General features: G+C 30.3%; 2 protein-coding genes and 1 non-coding gene across 3 annotated transcripts; 2 read left to right on the forward strand and 1 right to left on the reverse strand.

Moving 5' to 3' along the window:
- The first annotated feature begins 2,426 nt into the window (after positions 1-2,426).
- On the forward strand, positions 2,427-5,276 carry LOC139890782 (CHD3-type chromatin-remodeling factor PICKLE-like). The gene is made up of 7 exons (XM_071873695.1): positions 2,427-2,933; positions 3,803-4,041; positions 4,126-4,221; positions 4,338-4,444; positions 4,542-4,716; positions 4,791-4,898; positions 5,000-5,276. The coding sequence occupies exons 1-5, from the start codon at positions 2,857-2,859 to the stop codon at positions 4,572-4,574; spliced, it is 552 nt and encodes a 183-aa protein (XP_071729796.1). The 5' UTR covers positions 2,427-2,856; the 3' UTR covers positions 4,575-4,716; positions 4,791-4,898; positions 5,000-5,276.
- Positions 5,277-9,172: 3,896 nt separating this feature from the next.
- Positions 9,173-10,334, reverse strand: LOC139890784 (zinc-finger homeodomain protein 3-like). Its single transcript, XM_071873697.1, has one exon. The coding sequence runs from the start codon at positions 10,332-10,334 to the stop codon at positions 9,336-9,338; it is 999 nt and encodes a 332-aa protein (XP_071729798.1). The 3' UTR covers positions 9,173-9,335.
- Positions 10,335-11,456: 1,122 nt separating this feature from the next.
- LOC139895501 (U6 spliceosomal RNA) lies at positions 11,457-11,562 on the forward strand. Its single transcript, XR_011775938.1, has one exon. It is a non-coding gene; the product is annotated as a U6 spliceosomal RNA (small nuclear RNA).
- Positions 11,563-22,321: the final 10,759 nt, after the last annotated feature.

Here is a 22,321-nt window from a genome sequence, read left to right on the forward strand (position 1 = left end):
CCTAACGAACCCCATCTAAAGTACCTGATGCTTTAGTACTTCGATGTTGTTTTATCATGTCCGAAGGATTTCCTGGAATGATAGGGGATATTCTTATATGCATCTTGTTAATATCGGTTACCAGGTGTTCACTATATGAATGATTATTGTTGTCTCTATGCATGGGACGTATATTTATGAGAAATGAAAATGAAAATCTTGTGGTCTATTAAAATGATGAAATGATTATTTATGATAAACTAATGAACTCACCAACCTTTTGATTGACACTTGAAAGCATGTTTATTCTCAGGTATGAAAGAAATCTTCCGCTGTGCATTTGCTCATTTTAGAGACATTACTTGGAGTCATTCATGACATATTTCAAAAGACGTTGCATTCGAGTCGTTGAGTTCATCAAGATTGTTATTAAGTCAATTATAGTTGGATATATTATGAAATGATATGCATGCCGTCAACTTTCAATGTAATGAAAGTTTGTCTTTTAAAAATGAATGCAATGTTTGTAAAATGTATCATATAGTGGTCAAGTAACTCGCGATATAATCAACTATTGTGAATCGTTTATAATGTATATGAACGAGTCGTTTCAGTTATGACTTTGTTTCCAGATTTTCCAAGGGTTGTATTTGGCTAGCTCTTGAAGGTAATGAGAGTAAATTTCCATTTATGACATTTTTTTATTGTTTTATTGGTTGTTTTTTTTTTTTTTTTTTTTTTGTTTTTGTTTGAAGTTTGTTTGTTCATGCTGAGATGATATAAATTTGTTTGGTTTGTTTTTCGTTCAGGTTGTTTGGATTCTGTTGCACTCTTTTGGTATGCATTTCCAGCCATTTTTTGAGGTTTCTCAGTGTAAGTAGCAAAATAGGCGGGTCAGAGGTAGGTTAGTCGGGTTGACACATAACACATTTTTCCCAAATGAAGATGTAATTACCAAAATTATATATTTTAAATGATAATCTGATTATTTGAATAAATATAACTCTGAATTTAAGCACTAGAACACACTTTGGGTGACTTTAGACCAGTTTCAGCAGTTTTTTTAATCTGATTGGCCTGTAGGAGATATAACACAGCCAAAATTGACCCACTAATAAGGTCATGGGTCGAGATTACATCCTGTGATTTTACCACTCCGTTGTTTTTGGGTTTCAACCGAATATTACAGCTGCCAAAGGAAGTTTAGAATGCGTACTCTTACTCTTGGATTGTGGTGCAGATCCAAATCAAAAAGGTATTTTATTATTCCTTTTGTATCTATCATTTATGTATTTATATATCCTAAATACTAATTCTAATAAAGCGTTTTGCTTTTCTTGCAGATCAATTAGGTAGTAAAAAAGGAGCTCTAATACACTTTTATAGGTGAAAATTATCAATATTTATATATCATTTATGTATTATTAGTATTTATATTTATATTTATATTATTATTATTTTTCGTATTCATTTTCTTGCAGATCATTTATGTCTCAGGTAAACTCTATATATTTCACTTTTATTCTTTCTGATGACTTATATTTGGTGGTATGCATTTCGAAAGTGCAACTGATTAATGAGCGGATTAAATTAACTTTATTAAGTTTCCGCCTTGCTTATTTTATTTATTTATATAATTACTATTTGATTTGATGTATATGTGATGTTTTTAAGAATTTATTGTTGATTATATAAGGTCATGTAATAGAAAATGTGTTGTAGATGTTATGCTAACGGGTCAAACAATCGCCTTACACTATAAATTTAATTAACTGCTTTTATGTTGATTGGTTTATTGTTGCTCAGTCTCAAATTGTGCAAACAAATGTTCCCACAGCTACTCATATAACAAGGGCCATGGTATGTTTTTTTTTAATTGTCATACATTTTCAATGATTATGACACAAAGTTTATTTGGCTGGGCCAATGACTGGTCACATGGTTTAGGAGGAGGTAAAATGCAATGAAAAACTATCAGGCACCGAAAGTGGTGATTTTGATGAGTCTTTTAAGCTGGATATTTTCTCTATTGTAGGTTGTAGACATACCTATGGAGATATTGAATGTCAAAGAAGAGGTGGACACCAAATTTTTTAGTGAGCCCCATAATTGGACCAATCCTGAAGGAAGGAATTGTAAGTATCTCATAGCTTACTTCATTGCATTAATAGCTTAAATTTTTTCTTTCTTTAAGATTCTCATTTTATTTGTTAATACACTTTTCTATCTAACGCTGCAGGTACCAGCCCGGCCTCAGTCATGTTACGATGAGCCTGATAACCAGGATTGGCGTAGAAGGCCCCTGTTGAGGAGAGAATGATTAATCGCAAAGCGTGACAATTGTGATTATAGCCGGTTAGATAATATGCAAGAACCAAATTCACAATATGATGACCACAAGACTTACCTAACCTTTGTGGGGGGGGGGGGGGGGGGGGGGGGGGGAGGTATGCTGTTTAATGGGTTTTATAGGACTTCTATTGTAACTGTCTTTTACTAATCAACGAATGGGTGTAAGTTTGAAATCTATTATAATAGTATGTCAATCTCTTTTAAACGTGTACAAGAGCTTAATATTTATGGTCATTTTACACGTTTCAGGCGTGTATAATATAATGCTCATGAATTTACTTGGTCAATCGAGTATACTACATTTGGTGATGGATTTTAATATTTCGTTTATATCTTGAGGAAGGTTAGCTCACTGTTGTAATTCTAAGTATATGTCAGAGGTTGTAATATGGGCAAGTTGGGCGGGTGCGGTGAATATTGAAAGAAGATACATCTAATGTGTGCGGTGAATATGGCAATCTACTCACTTTCAAGCAACTGCCCCGTTTAAGGACAAAAGTTAATAACTTGAGCAAGCATACACCAATGGGAAACAACTCAGAAAATGATTTTGTAGCAATTAGGTCAGAATATACAATGGTTAGCCGTATTCTAACTTCCAGGTGAACTTTTTAATATATATATATATATATATATATATATATATATATATATATATATAGTGGTAGAATCAAGAGGGAAGTAACCAATCGGGGGGAAGCAATTTTTTTTTTTTTTTTCGTTTTTTGAAAAAACTTTGTTCACGAACATTATAGATGAGATTAAAATATGAACATTTAGTAGAGACACTTTGTGATAAATGTTTTTATTTTGGCGGGAAAATGCTCGAAGAAGTAATATATAACAATTATCGTGTTTTTCGAGCGTATGTTGAGTTTTAGCTATTGGGGTTTAGATATTAGGGTTTAAATATTAGGGTTTATAGGGTTTAGATATTAGGGTTTAGAAATTTAGGGTTTAGGGTTTAGATTTAGGGTTTAGATTTAGGATTTAGATTGAGTTTTTAACACGAACGGTTTAGAGTTTAGAGTTTAGGGTTTAGGGTTTAGGGTTTAGGGTTTGGTGTTTTGGGTTTATGGAATAAACCCAAAACACCAAATCCTAAACCCTAAACCCTAAACTCTAAATCGGGCTAAATTTTACTTCACAAAACATGAAAAAAAAACTTTCATATTCTTCACGAACAATATTATCTTGAATGTTATTTTTGTCGATCGTTTTCCCGCCTAAATAATAACATTCATCACGAAGTGTCTCTTCTAAATGTTCATATTTTCGTGTGATCTTGATGCCGAAAAAAAAAAATTCCAAAAAAACGAAAAAAAAAAAATTTGCTTCCCCCCGATTGGTTACTTCCCCATTGATCCTGCCCCTATATATATATATATATATATATATATATATATATATATATAGTTACGTTTTTTTTAACTGCTACTGAATTATGAATGTATGAAATCTGTTGAATTAGGCAAGACGATGATGATGAGCATTTAGTAAAATGGGTAGGTCTTAACTACAATGAATGTTATTGGGAATTGAAGTCGGATATTTCATCCTTTCAACAACAAATTGAAAATTTTAATACACTTCACTCTAAACATCGCAAGCTAAGGAGACAAAAAAGCAATATTCGTGATACTGCTGACCCAAAAAAGAAGTTAAAAGAAGTTCAGCAATTTGAAAAAAGCCCAGACTTTCTACCTGGAGGTATGCAAAGTATTTCATTTTCGTGATTATGTTACTATATAATTTTTTTTTAACTTTTGTTAAATGTTTATGGTATAATCTTAGGTGAGCTTCACCCGTATCAGCTTGAAGGATTGTACTTCTTACGTTTTTCTTGGTCCAAACAAACACATGTGATACTTGCGGACAAGATGGGTCTTGGTATGTATTTCCTGTTATTCAGTTTTTTTAAGTGTATAATCGTATGATAGTTTAATTAGATAATTGTAATGTTTAATGTTAACACAGGAAAAATGATAAACATATTGCCTTTGCAGCTTCTTTATATGAAGAGAATGTCTCCCCACATTTAGTAGTGACACCACTTTCCACTTTGCGGAATTGGGATCGTGAATTTGCCATGTGGGCACCTCATATGAATGTCGTATGTCACATGATCTTTCAAAATTTTAAACAGATAGTTATGTCATTTTTTTTTTGTTTTATTTTTTTTATTAGAATGAATGAGTTTGCCACTGCAGGTTCGTATGTTGGTACGCTTGCTGCTATCATAAAAACAATATGATTTTTTCCCCCAAGGTCTTCTAAAAAGGACAAGAATAAATTTCATGTACTATTGACATCTTTTGAAATGATCAACATCAATAACGAGTCGTTGATAACGAGTCGTTGCAGGCAATAAGCTGGGAGACCATGGTACTTCTTTGACTTTTAAGTTAATGTTCAGAGCACTTTTATTTTTGTTTACTGAATCTTTTCAAATTGTGTAGATAGTGGATGAAGGCCATCGCCTTAGCAATAAAGATTTAAAGTTGTTTTCTGCATTGAAACAATTCGACACCGGAGACCGTTCATTATTAACCGGAACCTCTTTTCAGGTTTGTTATAGTGTAGTGTCATTCATGTTGGTCAAGGTTTGTGAGCATAATGGAACTTAATGGTCTTAACCCAAATGCTGAGTCTGCATCAAATTGTGCAGCTTACACGAGTAAGGGAAAAGAGCATCCTTATACTAATGACAGCAATTTCACTTATAATGGTGACCAACTTTCTACAAAGTTGAATCCTAAGTAGAAAAAAACATTTGCACAAGCAACAAGTTGGAAGACACACTGATTTTAAATGTCTTTTCCATCTTTAATCTATGTAAATGAAATCTAGAAATAATGGATTCTTACCAAAAAGGTGTGAGCTTTATACATACATTTAAATTTGTTTATAGGGTGCACATAATTTATGAAGCTACTGAGTTTATTCTGAAGGTAAAATGTGTTATCATTGTCTATTTGCATTAGTTTATTCGTGATAATTTATCTATAAAAATAATTTCCCTTCTACAATTATTGTTGTATGGTATTTTTTTTTTAACTAATCGAAGTTAAAATACATGTTTACAGGAATTAAAGAAAGAGAATATAAATATTGGTGACATTCCGACTTATTTAGTTTTTTATGTACTATATATTACACATTTTTTTCAATATATTAATTGACTATATGTTGATTGTTTATTTATTTATTTATTCGTATAAAGATCCACTAAAGTTTTCAAAATTTTATTCGACTTGGTTCGAAGAACGTCAACAGCTTTTTTAATCTGTATAAAGAGATGTTATCTTTCTCACGTAGGTTGATCAATTGTGTCAAAGAATTTTAACGTATATGCGAACGATATTGAAAGAAAAACACGTTGTTTCAGTAACGAAATGACTACTTCAAATGTTCTCTTACATTGGATGATCTGAGGAAAATCGAAATTGGTTATAGACTTACTATCAAATGATAATTTAAAACTGTACCAATTTATGATATTTGGTGTTACAATTTATTTTTACCCACTGCAACTTTTGATTTATTTTATGTTTATAATAATAATCTTCTTTTACATCTCAAATTTTGGTTTAAACACTATTCACTTTGCAATCAAGTGTTTATTATACGTAGTTTCTAACAATTTCTTACAAGACTAAACCCATAATTTTTTATACTTGAAAAGTTTATTGCATAAACCCGCGATTCCGCAGGTCTTAAGCTAGTATATATATAATAAAGGGTCAAAACATGTAAATTTGTAAAATTAGCTAGTAAGTTGATGGATCAATTATATTTTTTTTTTTCCTTGCACATGAACCAAATAAACTTAAACTAAACCCAAATAAAAGTATGTGTTTCCCTCTTGAACCAAACAAACAAACAACTCAATTAGACTTTCAGTATTTTTACCATACCTCTAGCATAGTGATTGAGGTTTAAGTCTAAATGTTACTAGCAACATATATTGGAGTAATAGTCATGTAATAAGTAGGTTGTGTAGGTAGTAACGGAACTTAACTTTTTAGTTGGAAGTGGCTCAGACTGTCAACGCAGTGAAATTCAAACCGAGCACCTGAAGTATGACCTATTTTCATGTTTGGGCTTTAAATCAAAGATTTTTTTTGAAGTTCAGTCAATATAATAATTTGTTACTCCATTTACAAATGAAAATCTAGGCGGGGGCAATGACCCCCTATCTTATAGATCTTCTGTCAATGCTTGTACAAAGTAAATATTCGCCTTCTTGGAGATAATATAAAAATGAAAAACCTCATATTTTTTTTTAGACTTTAAATATTTGATCTTGTTAGTGTCAAACAATTATTCGGTATAGTTATTGAGGTGGGTATGATCGACATCCGTAGCCCATGGGACATATATACAATTTCGTGTTGAAACAGTTGTTGTTACTGTTACAACAAGGTACGCATTTTGATAAGAGTCACGTGTCATCATCCACAGATGTGCCGTTGGTACACTTGAGATCCAACCTCCCATTTTCCAACATTCATTATTTTCCTCTTAAGTCCAGTTTTTTAATTAACTTTTGGTAACCATTTAAATATCTAAGTGAATTTCTGAAATCTTGCTTGGCCATGAACAGTCCCACTTCATTCCAACATTACCGATAACTTAACCTTTTTATCGTGTTAAAAAAAAAAAAAAAAAAAAACTTTTTACCGTGTTCCAAAAATTGTCGTTAACTTGTAAAATTAACAAGTGATTACTATTTTTGTCATGTTAACTATATTATTGTAATTTCTTGCCTTTAAAGGAGTCCTTAATTCTCGAGTTAAATTCGACATTACTGTTGACCAATCAACAATTAGAACAGGTAACGTGTTTAAAATACACAATTGTACTGTAGGAGGTAGCACTAGTATGAATTAGGTAAGGTAAATAAAAGTGGTAAAAACACCAATAATATACTGTAATAATAGTACGTCATCCAAAGTTTTCCATGTGAACTCCTCTTACACGAATTTGGGGAAATTACTTCTGCTAGACCTTATATTTTGTATTGCATTTTGAAATGTAAGCTTAACAAACTAATATATGTACTCATGATATCTTGTTTTGTTGTTTTGTTCAACTTGATTTCCTTTTTCAACCAAATCAAGATACAGATAGTATAGAGTATGTATTATAATATATATTTTGAACCAAATCAAGATAGAGATAGATATGGAGTATATATTATAATATATATTCAATTTCGTTGTCTGTAATATTTGGTTTTTAAAAAATCGTATTTCTCAAATACTTTAGGGGTATGTTATGTAACTTATAATTAATAATTTCTATCATGTCGCTTTCATGTAAATAGTAAATTAATTAATTTCGTTTCATTTACTATTCATATGAATAGTAAATGAATTAATTTCGATTTACTATTTTGTTACTTGAGTAATATATATACATCATATATATATATATATATATATATATATATATATATATATATATATATATATATATATATATATATTATTCGACGTCTCGGTGTATATGTGTGTGACCCGAAGGCTCAAATGAAGTTGACAATATAGTTATATGTTGTACCTTGCACATTAATCCTACAGACTCCCACTTGTGCATGACACAACACCAAGTAACTATACAAACAATGGTAAGCGTCTAGCAACACGTCATTGTCCCCAAATTCACGTGAGGGTAGTTTCTCGAAACTGTTTATGGTAAGTGTTAAATGTAATTCGTTCTTTTGTGTCAGATACTTTAGTTAAACTTGAGATATGGATCATCGGTCTTTCTCATTTGTTTAACAATTTTGTTTCTCGATCTTAGAACTGAATTAGATCACCAAATTAATTAAGTATGATATCAAAAGAGAACCCAATAATAATTAAAAAAAAAAAAAAAAAAACTAAAAAGAGAACCCAATCATATAAATAAAGGGTATTATGTGATTTAAAATTTCATAACTATAACCTTTTATTAGTTATTTATTTTTTAGAGCTTATTTTTAATAGATTCTTACATATTTGCATATTAGAGAAGAGTTGTACCTTGAGCTTTAAAAAAATACTCTGTATGTGTTTAAAATCCTAGAAACATATATACATCCTTAACAAAAGTACTTATTCTACACTACATATTTCTAATAAGTTTGTAGGATATACAAATTGAGAAGGATATTAGAAAGATACCTGGGCCCAACAAGTTTAAATGGTTCTAATTATATGATTCACAAAATGGGAGTGAGAGCATATTAAATGGTTTACCAACACTCACAAGAATATTAAAAGTGCTGGTCTGGGGCCCAACACTATAACTCAGTAAAACTCACTCTCTCGAATTCGAATCCAAACATGATGTTTACTTCTGTTTTGAATTATTTTTATTTCATCATATATAATATACATATATACATATACATCATATTAATATACTCGTATATATAAATATAAATATATTACGGAGTACAATTCTTAGGTGACTTTCACAAATCATATTTCCAAAGTCTAATTATCCTAACCAAGCATATACTTCACACCTTTAGATCGATGGTAGCTTTTGTTAGCTTTAACCACAGAGCAATATGTCCTATGTGACGAAACAAGTTTTAATTCACATCTTTAACATAAGACATGCATATAAAATCAAATAATATTATATGTTAAAATTATATTCAACCAATATTCTAGAACAACAAAACAAGGGAATCATAAAAAGGAGTAATAAAGGGGAAAAAAGATACAAATGAATTTAGAAAGACAAAAACTTTTGATATTACGGAGTAATATTTTCTCCATAAAAATGGAATCCTCTACACCAATAATCCATTCTTCATTAACTAATCATATGACCAAATCCCTCTTTCCACATCACATAAACTCCTACCATGCATATTTATCATAATAACTAGTTGACCCTTTACTAAATCATAATCCATGACATTAAAGGGACCTTAATTAATTAATTACTAAATAACCAAAAATAATAATAATGTAAATAAACTCCCCTAGCTACTTAATTATTTTCTAATTAGGGTCTTGAGTTTGAGTTGGATTAATGGGCATAGTAGAGTTGTTGTTATTGTTATTTTTAGAAAGATTTTGCTTGTTGTTATGCATCCAAACCTTGAGCACTCTTCTTTTGATCCCAATTTCTTGACAAAATTCTTGTACCACTGATTCCTCTTGTCTTTGTATCTTCCATCCAACTTTTTCAGCAAACTCCACCATTTTCTCCTTTTGTTCTTGTGTAAATTTGGTCCTAAACCTCTTTTTCACCACTTGTTGTAGCGGTACAGGTGGAGGTGGTGGTGGATATCTGTTCAGGTAACCACCACCGCCACCACCACCACCACCACCACCACCATTATCATCTTGATCATCAGATTCTGATGGAAAAGAACCCATTCCCATTTCCATATTATATGACATTATCATTTGTGGAGGTACTCTAGAAGGTACAAGTGCTCCTGCATTATTATTAGTAATGTGATTATGGTTGTTGTACCCTAAAGATTCTGCTCCAACAACAACACCCTTTTGCAATATAAGGTTTCTACCATTTCCAAGATCAAATCTTTTGAGATGGGTAGGGGTAGAATGGTAATTATTGTACTCATAAGAGTGTGAATGTGGGTCACCTTCAATCTCTTTTCTATGGAAGTTTCTATGGCAGTTGCAAACTGAGCAAATGAGACCATCTTCACCACTAGGCATAAACTCACCACATCCATCTGTTGCTTTTCCACCAATAGACGCTGCATGATTCTTGAGACATTCTTTGTACTTTACAACTTTTATCATCATCATTCTCTTGTTGTCTTCCATGGATGATGAAGGTGGTGGTGGTATGGTGGTGGATACATGATCTATGTGTGGTGGTTTGTGGTGGTGATGATGATGGTGTAGTGACAATGGTACAATGTGATTATGGTGTCCATATGTGCTGTTGATTGGAAGTGGCATCTCTTCATCTTCATCATCTTCTTGTTGTTGTTGATGATGATGATGATGTTGAAATTCCATTTCTACCCTTGGATGGTTTTCTTGCATCTAAAAGACTAAAAGTACTAAAGTATATAAATTGTTAAAAATGGAGAGAGTTTTGTAGGTGAGTGTAGGACTAAACATGAGTTTATGTGGGAAATGAAGGCAAGGAGAGATGGGATACATAAAAAAGGGAAAAGCTCATTGCTTTGCTTGCAATATCAGCCATCAAGTTTAGGCTACTGTTTATCCACACCTTTAATTGTTAAATCAAGAGTCTTTTAATGTTTTTTCTACATATAAATTAAAGCAAGTTTTCTAAAAAAAAAAAAAAAAAGAACACCTCTGAAGTTGAGAATGAATTTTTGTGAAAATGGTAGTAAGGCAATTAGTGTATGAAAAAAGCATAAATAAATTAACTATAAGTGTAATTTGTTAGAAAGAGATTGAGTTAATGATACTGTCTAGCTTGATACATAATAAGTTAAAAATGGGACGTTGAACGTGTTAGTTACTAAGTGGAAATGGACTCGAGTTGACCATAACCGAAAATAAGTTCAAATGAGTAAAATTTTGCCATTATCCAATTAGCTAACTTTGTTTGTATAAAGGTGGAATATAAAGGTTCAATATATAATTATTATGTTTAAACTTGTAGTAATTGTATATTGTATAGTGTTTATAATAACAAAACTTGAAATGATAATCCAAATTTATCTACCTTAATTGATAGAAAGAAGTTGGTCGGTCTTAACAATGTTGACATTTTATGATCATAGGGTTTACGAAATTGATAGATTAATAATACTGTGATAGAAAACAAAATTAATTTTTACTATAATACAATCTTCACGCCTATTAAGGTTTACAATAATGAATATTTATAGAACATGCATGTCTTGCAGAGAAAAGCTAAACTACAACAATAAGAAAAGTATATCTCCAGTCTACCGATATTTACTTGTACAACCTGTAACGTATCATGGCCATTACTTGCTGATGATATGTTAACAAAGGTGTTTTGATTTTATTAAAGTTTTTGTAGGTAACTTAAAGAAACAAAACCAAGATTGCGGCATTTTAATGAACATTTATAAAAATCGAAAGCTCATTTTTCTTAATTATAGGTATACCTCCGACAGTCTGTATTATACTCCGTAAGTCTCTTTAGGGACATCCGATCATAAAATTGAAATGATACAGAAACGATTAGTATCACTCCTGTTCAAAGATAACACGCGTAAATCGAGAAACGTTCAAATAAAAATAATACTTCTGACAATGTGTGTTTATAATTTTCTTTCTTCTCGTAGATAATAAACATTTCATTATGATCCTTATTGTAAACGTACATGAAAAACTTAGTATCTAAGAGGTTACGAGTTCAAGTATCACTTGACACAATTTGCGAGAGTTATGAGTTTCAGTGTCATTTGAGAAAGTAAGTATAAATAATATATATATATCATCGATGGTTGAATATATCAACTATATTGAGTTGTAAAGTTATTTTGTAGTTGTATATACCACCTACATTGAATTGTAAGATTATATTTTTTTTTTTTAGAATTTGAAAAAATATGAGTAATAATTAACCACACCACATATTTTATAATAAAAATAAGACGAAAAAGAGAAACTTATTAGACCACTTTCAACTAAAATTGAACTTTCTCTCGAAATTAGCTACCACATTAGAATCTAGAGTCGTCTCGATAAAATTATGGGTCATGTTCAACATATATAAACTAGGCCTTTTGTATAATAAATTTTTTCATATATAGTGAATAAATGAATAATAAATTTAATAATACTTATAATCTCATAAGTACTAGCGACTTTCAAAATAAGGATTGCAAAAAACCTAATACAAAACAAGTTATATTTAATGGGCTTTAATGGACTACTCACTATACTTGATATATATTGGATTTTTTTTGGGCCCCTATGAATTATGGGCTCTGTTTCATGACACATTTAGAACATGTTCAAATCCGCACCTGTTAGAATCACGTCAGCACATTTACAAGCTTCCTCTTAGAACTAAACGAGAACTAAATCAATGACATATATCCTCAAAAAAATTAAGAACGCATTATATCAATTATTAAACCAATATATAGGTATTAATGCAAATTGTACAAGCCATTTATTCTCATCATTTGTTCTAAAAATTGTTATTTTAGCATGAAACTAAGAACTGAAAAATGAGGGTGAGTGAGGACGCTTGAGGATTGAGTTGCCATGCTGCCATCCTTAGTTCCTGTCGACTAAGTTGTGTACAAATACAAGCTCCCACATTGAAAGTTGATCGAAACACCTTTTGTCAATTATATAGTGGAGTGTTCTTGTCCAAGATGAACATGTTCAAGTTTCACTATAGTTCTTACTCCACTATTACAATAACAACATCAACACCAACACCAACAAAACTCAATTTCACAAAAGTAGGGTATGATTGAGGTAATATGTAGACAATTTTTCCCTATATGAGAATAAAGAGAAGTCATTTATCTACCCAGAGTGAAACACTCCAAAAGTATAGAAAGTTCCTGCTCTCAATGTTCTATGGATAGAGAGATTGCTTTCGAATGGACCTCCGGTCGATAAGTAGATTGAAAAAATGTGAGACGTCATGAAAATAGTATAATTAAATTTTCATTAGTTTTAAACCTGCATGAATTTCTTACTCCATTATTATCGCACACAATTCAATATAATATTTAATAAAAATACAATATTTTTTTCTTCGAAAAAACTGGTCTTTCATTAAACAATGAAAGAACTAATCAAACTGATACAAAGAAAAGTTGTGGTACACGACGCCACTAGACAACGAACTTATCCAAACAGACAAACCAAGAGAAACTAACTTAAGGCGAGACGAGCCGAACCAACAAGTGCAACCGGACAATAAACTAACCAAACCACAAGAACAAAGGGGGAACACTGATAAGAATAAACAAGGGATGAATTAAAGTTCTAGACCGAACCAAATTAACTAAAAAGGGAAAGAAGCTAACATCAAACAATGAACAACCACGATCGAAACCCATCTCAAATACACCCTCTAACATCCGCGGCAAGTGAGTCCTTTTTCTTGTCCGGACACATATAATTCGTTTTATTTATATGGAAGTAATCCTTACATAACTAATTTTTAGCGCGTACACAATTATGATATGCTTTGTGGTATTAAATACGATAAAACATATTAAAACATGTTTAATTGTGCAGGGCTAAAAAAATATGTACGGATCATCACCTTTTAATTATATAGGTGTAAAAGCTTGAAGCCTAATGTTAATTGAATTGTCATGTCGGTAATTTTTTTAAAATTGAAATTTTAACTGGATTAAATGTATTCGGTAGTAGACTCTGATTTAATAATACATATATTACACCATAAACATAAAACTGGTAAACTGTATTAAGTTTAAGAGGTCATTTATTTATCGATATTTTACTAGCTTATGTAAGGTCACTCCCTATAGCTTGTTAATATGCATGTGAAAACTCGCCACTCACTCGCAACCACAAGCAGCCATTTGCCAATTTGATCATTAGTGACTACTGCAACGGACCTCTCACAGTTTGAGGTGGGACCACATACCTTTTTAACTTGTACCTTATGTTTAATTAATTGTACATGTATATATTTAGGGGTATGACTATGGGTAAACTTTAATGTATGATAGGGAGAGATTAGTAAAAGGAATGTTAAATGTGTTTGCGCTGATGTAGCGTGATGTGAATGAGAGAAGTTCTGGTAAAGAAATGAACGATAAGGAGTGGTCTAAATAGTCAGGTGATTAAAGCCGCTACCTACCCACGTTAGATTCTTGTAATTGTGCAGTGTGAGTATAATTCTTTTTTTCTTTATGAAACATATTTTCTTAAAGCTCTCGTTAATTAACAAAATCCCTTTTATGCTTTTTATTCGTTTTTCCGAACATAGTTAAACCTTTCAATTCATTCACATTATCACCTAATACACCCTGTAAAGACTAAAGGCTCATAGTATAGCAGTATGAGAAGAATCTTCGACAAAGAGGTTAATTGAGGGTTTAAGCATCACTTGGAATCATGAAATATATATATTCGCGATTATTGTGTGTTAGATTGTAGATTCCACCTTATAAAAAAATACAATACTTTTTTTTGAAAAATTGGTCAAAATGCTCATATTTTCAAAAGTATTTAACAATATGCCATTAAAAATCGTAATTGTAAAAATGCTCACTGATCACGCACCACACAGCACGTATCATGCTTGTAGCTTGGTGCGTATGTGTGTTGCTGAGATAATAACTAAGATAACCTTTTTTCATCACGAACACACACCACACACCAAGCACCACACACGGTGTGTGGTGCTTGGTGCTTGGTGCGCAAAAACTTTGAATGAACGTATTTTTCAATTCGTAGCTTTGATTTAGTCACCATTTTTTTAAATGCGTTTTTTTAAAGACTTGTATATTGGAACGCTTATGAAGTGACGAACATACTTTTGAAATTAGACCTGATGTGATATTACAATTCTTTTTAAGTTAACCTAGAAAATGCTCAATTTGCCAAATGTGACGTTTATTTAAATTGATTGAGGGGTTTCGTTTACTTTTAATCAAGATTGGTGACAAATTTAAATGATCACAAATTAGAATGTTCTATAGCAAGTTATGAGTAGTCAAAGTATGTAAAAAAGCGAAATTAACGAAAACGTCAAAACTGAAGGTCTGATGCTGAATTTCGAAAAAAACTTGTGAAAAATCGCCTTCGACGTTTGCCAACAGATAGATCTTGATAAAATATTAAGATACACGATTTTAAAAGAAAAGGTGACTAAATTGGAGTTACGAGTCAAAATATACAACCATTCAAAGTTCTTGCCTCTCTTTTATAGCTTCCAGCCTCATCCTTTGGACTTGGATTCTCCGTTGAATCTGTTCGTGCTATTGCAAGCTTACCCTCTTATGATTTTCAGTTAGCCTAACCTGGCTACTTGCGTAAGTGAACATAATGTTGTTGGCATGTTCGAGGTACGTACACATGTAAAATACTTTTCTTTTTTGCGTAGGCGAAGTGAGTTAGATGTTTCAAGGTAGGGCTAAGCGATCCATAAGTGATCCAAGCTGGAAGTGAATCGGAATTCGTAAGCTAAGTGAATGGGGTGCAATAACTGATTGAAAAGTGAAGATAGGCACACAGTTCAATGATCTGCAAGAGTGGTAGAGGCCCAACAAGTACCAATTACCACGCACCAAGCGCCATGCACCGTGCGTAGTGCTTGGTGCATGGTTAATGTTTGCGACAAAAAATGGCTATCTCGATCGTTATCTCAGAAACACGCAAACGCACCAAGCTACATGATGCGTGGTGAGTGATGCTTGGATATGAGGTATTTTTCTAATTACGATAACTTGAGGGCATATATTTAACTTTTAGAAATGGGGCATTCTGACCAATTTCCCTCCTTTTTTTTTGCTGACTAGCTATACTACTTTCGAATATTAGGTGGTGTTTGTTTTTCAGATTGCAAATCTTATTATGTATTATGTCTGCACGTCCGGAGACGTTTTGACTGCAGACAGTTTGTTTTTGTGAAGACATAAGATAAAATAACGTGTTATTCTGTCTGCAAACTCGTAGACTTAGAAATATGCTTGTAGGTAACATAAAAATAAACGTGCTTCAATATTCAACAAACAGACTTTTAGGTAACATCTTCTCAATAGACATGGTATATACAAACATCACCTTAGTTAAGATTTTAAAACAGTTTGAACCTAAGACATTCATGAGATTAACAATGTCGTCAGCCATGACACCCAGTTAATTTGTTAATGGCCCATAAAGTCATAGTAACAGTTGGCTAATCCATGTCATACTTGCATATATTTGTCAATAAAATTAGTAAATTTAAACGGTCTTTTATCTTGTTTATTTTTAACATTAAACACATCTGAATTCATAATCTCAAAGTTGATGAGTTTCTAATTCTTAATAATTGTTATATAACTAGTCAAATGACCCGTGGAACCACGAGTTTGTTTTAATGAAACAGTTTAACAATAAGTTTTAGATATTTAGTGAACTTAAATACTAAATTCATTTAGTTTAATGACTCTAGGAACCACGGATTCTGACTTAGAAACTTATCGTTATTTTTACAAACATATTGATATATTTAACTTGGTTAGAATAAATGAACCACATTTATTTTCCCATGATCTTCTTCCAATTTTCATCACAATTACTATTTTCTTTGTCATAAAAGCCTACATTACAACATTTAATTGAGACATGTATTTCGTATACATATGTAACGTAATTAATCCCGTAAAGAGAACTCATATTTGAATAATAATAATAATATAATAATAATAAAGTTTGTTTAAAATTGAGTATTTATATTTTTAATAATTATTATTAGTAATACCAAATGACTCATTATTATTTTTAAAAAAAAATAAAATTTAAAATACAATTATTATATGAAGGTTGTACAATCTGCTTCAAAGTTTGTATATGTGTTCATGGAGTGTTTTGTAAAAGATTGTACAATTTATTTTAAAGTGTGTACATATGGTCATGAGGATGTTTTATCATAAGGTTGTACATAATGCTTCAAATATCGTACATATGTTAATGGAGGTGTTTTACCATAAAGTTGTATATATTACTTCAAATATTGTACATATGAACATGAGGGTATTTTATTATAAAATTGTTCATAATATTTCATATATTATACAAAAAATGAACATGTTAATATTTTTATTAAATATAATTAATTATTTTAATGACATCAGTTTAACGACCCGTCAAAGTACACTTGACGACCATCGTTATCTTGGTCCCACAGCTTGATCATAACTCTATATGAATTTAATAAATAACCTTGCACTCTTTGTTTAAAAATGATTTCCTATAAAGGAAATCTACCAAAATATGTAAGTTTAGAAAAATCATACATTATTACTTACCCAAAAGTTGATCAAAACAAAGTCAACAACATCCACTATTAAATATATCAAAATAGAATGCAAGTTATTGTTTAACAAAAGTTGCCATCATAAATATGCAGACTCTCTAAGCACAACGGAAGCAATCAATCATGAACCTGAGAATAAAACATGCGAGTAACTGTCAACAAAATGTTGAGTGAATTATAGGTTTAATATTGCGAATAATATTTAATTTAAACCATAAAAATTTATGTTTGAAAACATAAAAACTCCTTTTTGGACCACAAAATTATATGCTAGAAAACATATAAAAATATTATTCCATTTTCTGTGAGCCACCTGGTAACTACTTAACCATTTATTTACCATTGCCAAACACAATAAATAATATACACCGAACAAGTGTATCTTCAACTAAATACGAAGTACTAAACATTCCGATTATAAATTGCTAGCGCGACTAGCTCGATATGGGGTTGTCAAACCTGATAGATCTATCCGTATGATTCGCGTTCACCAGTAGAAACTAGTGATTACAGTTACCAGATTAGGGAATATTTTTGTTCAACTCACAATGAATAATTTAAACCAACTTCCACATGTGTCCAAAATATAAAATAAATTGCATGCATTCTCATCCCAAAAGATTTAAAATAGAAAAATGGGACTATAACTCACCTTAATTGCAAACGAAGTAACCACCCAAATAAGCGAACAACAATCGAAGTAAAGTGATCAGGAATGATCACAACGCCGACCTATAAATAAAGCAGGTCGATATAAATAACTAACTTAGGTCAAGTCTTAGTATGATAGCTATTGTACATATTGCAAGTAGACATAGAACAATACTCAACATGCATCGATTTGATCGGAACATCGTACGGACACACACTTTCTATTTTTAGAAAGTTTCTATTTTTAGCAGGTTTCCATTTTTGGAAAAATTTCTACTTTTGGAAAGTTTCTATTTTTAGAAAGTTTTTATTTTTGGAAAGTTTCTATTTTAGGAAAGTTTCTATTTTTGGAAAGTTTCCAAATTTAGAAAGTTTCTATTTTTAGAAAGTTTTAAGTTAGGAAAGTTTCCTTATTTAGAAAGTCAACAAAAGTCAACTGAAAGTCAAAGTCAACCGAAAGTCAACTCAAAAGTCAACCTCAGCCAAACATAGTCAACATTAATTTTAAAAGTATAAGTTATAATAATAATATAAGTTATAATATTAATTAAAGTTAAATATGTATAATTATGTCATAACATAAGTTTAATTAAATTAAAATGAATTATTAAAGTTAACATAAGTTTAAATGATATATTTAATATAACATAAGTATTTAATTAATTAATTAAATATTAGTTATAATATAAGTATTATTAATTAATAATAAAATTTAAATCATATCATAAGTATTATTAATTAATAATGAATTATTAATCATATCATAAGTTTCTAATTATAATTATTAAATTATAAGTATTTAATAATTAAATTATAATTAAATAATAACTAAGCCTTATAATAATTAAATAATTAATTAATCCTTATTATAAGTCTTATTATAATAATTTCATAATATAAGTTTAATACTTATCATAAGTATTTTCCATTAATAATAAAAGAATTATTAATCATAAGTTTAATTAAAAGTTTAATTAAATCATAAGTAATAATTAAATGATATAATAAATATATATCATAAGTCTTAAATTATAATAATTACTTTTTATATCACAAGTAATTTAATGATAATGAAAATCATTATTTATATCATAAGTTTTATTTAATAACCATAAGTTTTAATCAAAAGTTCATCGAGTCATAACTTGAGCCCCGGGAATCAGTTTTCGGCGAGCCTTATATATATATTTGCCTAACCAACCCACCCGACACATTAGTGTGCTCAAGAACATCCCAAGAACAGTCACCAAGTCATGACTTACAGATCTTAATTAGTTTGGACCTTTAATCCGCTCAAAAACGTGTTTTAGTCATAACGGGTGATCCGTGGCTCGGATTTCGATGACCCAAACATGAAAGTTCATCCCATCATCAATTATAACACACTATTACACCCTAAGGACTCTAAAAATGGTCACAAAGTCGGACCAAACCTGGTTCAATTCGTTTTCATAGTTTAATCTCCACATAACACCATTTTAATCATATCTTAAGCTCCGGGAATCGAAATGACATGAATCCGGAGTCTAAAATTAATGTCTTGATGAGAGGAACTCATCTAGATACTTTAATTTCACTTTTATATCAGTTACACAATCAGAAATGAACAAAAATGCTGCTGTCCCAAATTAATCAAACCGAAAGCATATATAATCGAGCAATTCTACGCATACAATCATCAATACAATAACATGTGAAAGGACCCGTTCATATACATTATAAATGATTCACAATAGTTGATTACATCGGAGGGTATTTGACCTCTATATGATACGTTTTACAAACATTGCATTCGTTTTTAAAAGACAAACTTTCTTTACATCTAAAATTGACGGCATGCATACCATTTCATATTACATCCAACTATAATTGACTTAATATTAATCTTGATGAACTCAACGACTCGAATGCAACGTATTTCAAAGTATGTCATGAATGACTCCAAGTAATATCCTTAAAATGAGCTAATGCACAGCGGAAGATTTCTTTAATACCTGAGAATAAACATGCTTTAAAGTGTCAACCAAAAGGTTGGTGAGTTTATTAGTTTATCATAATCAATCATTTCTGTAATAGTAGCAGACCACAAGATTTCATATACATAAACGTTTTAATAAAAATATTCTAAGTGGTTGAGCACTTGGTAACCATACTTAACATTTAATCAACGTCGCATATTCTCTTTATTATGAAATCTCACTACACTGTACCAAGTGTAGTCACTGAAATGAAGTACTGTGCAACCGTTGAATACTGGTCGTCCAGTCCGGTTGGGGTTGTCAGGCCCGATAGATCTATCAACAGGATTCGCGTTTACAATACCGCATGTAAATGGTAGTTACCAATCTATTAGGGAAAAATATGCAAAGTGGTACAACTCAACGTAGAATATGTTTTTAGTACTTGTGTCCATTTCGTAAAACATTTATAAAACAATGCATGTATTCTCAGCCCAAAAATATATATAAAAAGGGAGTAATGGAACTCACAATACTGTATTTCGTAGCAATTATGTATATGACGGCACTGAACAAGTGCAGGGTTTGTCTCGGATTCACGAACCTATATTAAGTATATATATTTATATGTTGGTCAATATCTGTCTAACAATTTAGGTCAAGTCGTAGTGTATCACTATCCTAATGCTCGAGACCGACATGCAAAAGTCAACAAAAGTCAACTTGACCCAAAATGACTTCCAAAATCTATACATGTTTATTATATAACTTATATATAGTTGTTTTATATATTTAAATATATTTATCAGATCTTATTATACTAAATAATACAAGTCATTTATTAATAAATAAAAATTTATATTTAAATTCATATATGATAAAAATATACTTTTATATATCTCAAGTAATAAAATTTATAAAATTCACTTAATATCATAAAAATATAGTGGTATGTATTATTAATATAATTATATTACGTGTGGTAAAAATATCTTTGTACGCATATTTATTTGATAAAATTATATTGATAATAATAATAATGATGAAAATAATAAAATGATAGTTTTAATAAAAATATTAATTTTTAGTAATAAAGATAATTTTAGTAATAACATCAACTGATAACAATTATAATAATCGTTTTAATAATAATATTCAAATTAATAATAATTCAGTTGATCATATCTTTTAATCCGTTCATCGAACCCACACGATTTCTAAATGAAAAGTTATTAATTTTTCTTTAGCTTTTCAACGACATGCATATCATATACCTTATCTCAGTAGCATATGTATCAAATTCGTGATTTATCATAAACTATTTAATGACGAAACTAAGCATACAAACATACATAATCATATATACTCGAGCACTAGTCAGTGATACACTATTAATATATAAAAGATAAGATATGAATGCTCATGTATCAATATTGTGATTCAATATTGCAGGAAAGTACGTAGACGCAACGAAAATGATAAACGTTAGGTTGACCTCACGAGCAATACCCTCGAACAATACCCATAACCTCCATAGCTATAACCCATAATTTCCTTAGCTCTATCCCGTTTGAAAACTTATTTTGAAATCGTCTGAATATAACTCCGTCGTAGTATTTTATGTATACTAATAATATCTTGAAATAATACTAAGTAAATATATATATGTAATTCGATTGAGAGAGTTTAGAGAAATATATTTTCAAGTTTCTATGAAATAATGAAACCTATTGAATTATATTTATAATAGATTTTTGAATTATTAAAGTATGAATTATTAAAGTGAATTATTAAAGTATGAATTATTAAAGTATGAATTATTAAAGTGAATTATTAAAGTATGAATTATTAAAGTGAATTATTAAAGTTAAAGTAAAGTAAAAGTAAAGTAAAGGTAAAGTTAAAGTATAGTAAAAGTATAAAACTATGTACGTATAATACTCGTATAAATATATTTAATATTAATTTAAATCGTTATATCATAAAACATTTTAGAAAAGTAGAATTATATATATTCATAATAGGTTTCAAGTTTTTAAATTACAATCTGTTGGTGAAGCATGAGATAAAGTCCAAAGGTTTAATAAACGTATGAAATCATCTTAATAAAAAATGTCGAGTTACTTAACTTGTCGATATCCAACATCTAAGTTATTTACACTCCACGTTCTTACTTATAGACCACTTTACCATTTTCCGAATATTGTCAAAAAGAATAGATTTCTTAAATCACAGTGGACCTCATAACATTGGCCCGTAATCATATCATAATGTATCTGATAATTCAATCATTTGATATTATCTCTTAATTCTGTCGATAAATATATCGAAACAAATACATTCATGTAAAGTATCATATATCTAATACTTTGTTAATGTTTTCAGTTAATATTATATATTATATATACATATCTATATACACA

This window comes from Rutidosis leptorrhynchoides, chromosome 2 (assembly GCF_046630445.1).
Source record: "Rutidosis leptorrhynchoides isolate AG116_Rl617_1_P2 chromosome 2, CSIRO_AGI_Rlap_v1, whole genome shotgun sequence".
In the NCBI taxonomy this organism is placed as follows: Eukaryota; Viridiplantae; Streptophyta; class Magnoliopsida; order Asterales; family Asteraceae; genus Rutidosis; species Rutidosis leptorrhynchoides.

Excerpts from the sequence above, each read along its gene's own strand:
- LOC139890784 (XM_071873697.1), bottom strand. The coding sequence starts at position 10,334 with ATGGAATTTCAACATCATCATCATCATCAACAACAACAAGAAGATGAT.
- LOC139890782 (XM_071873695.1), top strand. The coding sequence starts at position 2,857 with ATGGGAAACAACTCAGAAAATGATTTTGTAGCAATTAGGTCAGAATAT. Across the intron at positions 2,934-3,802 it reads AGCCGTATTCTAACTTCCAG|GCAAGACGATGATGATGAGC; the intron begins GTGAACTTTTTA and ends CTGTTGAATTAG. Across the intron at positions 4,222-4,337 it reads TGCGGACAAGATGGGTCTTG|CTTCTTTATATGAAGAGAAT; the intron begins GTATGTATTTCC and ends TTGCCTTTGCAG.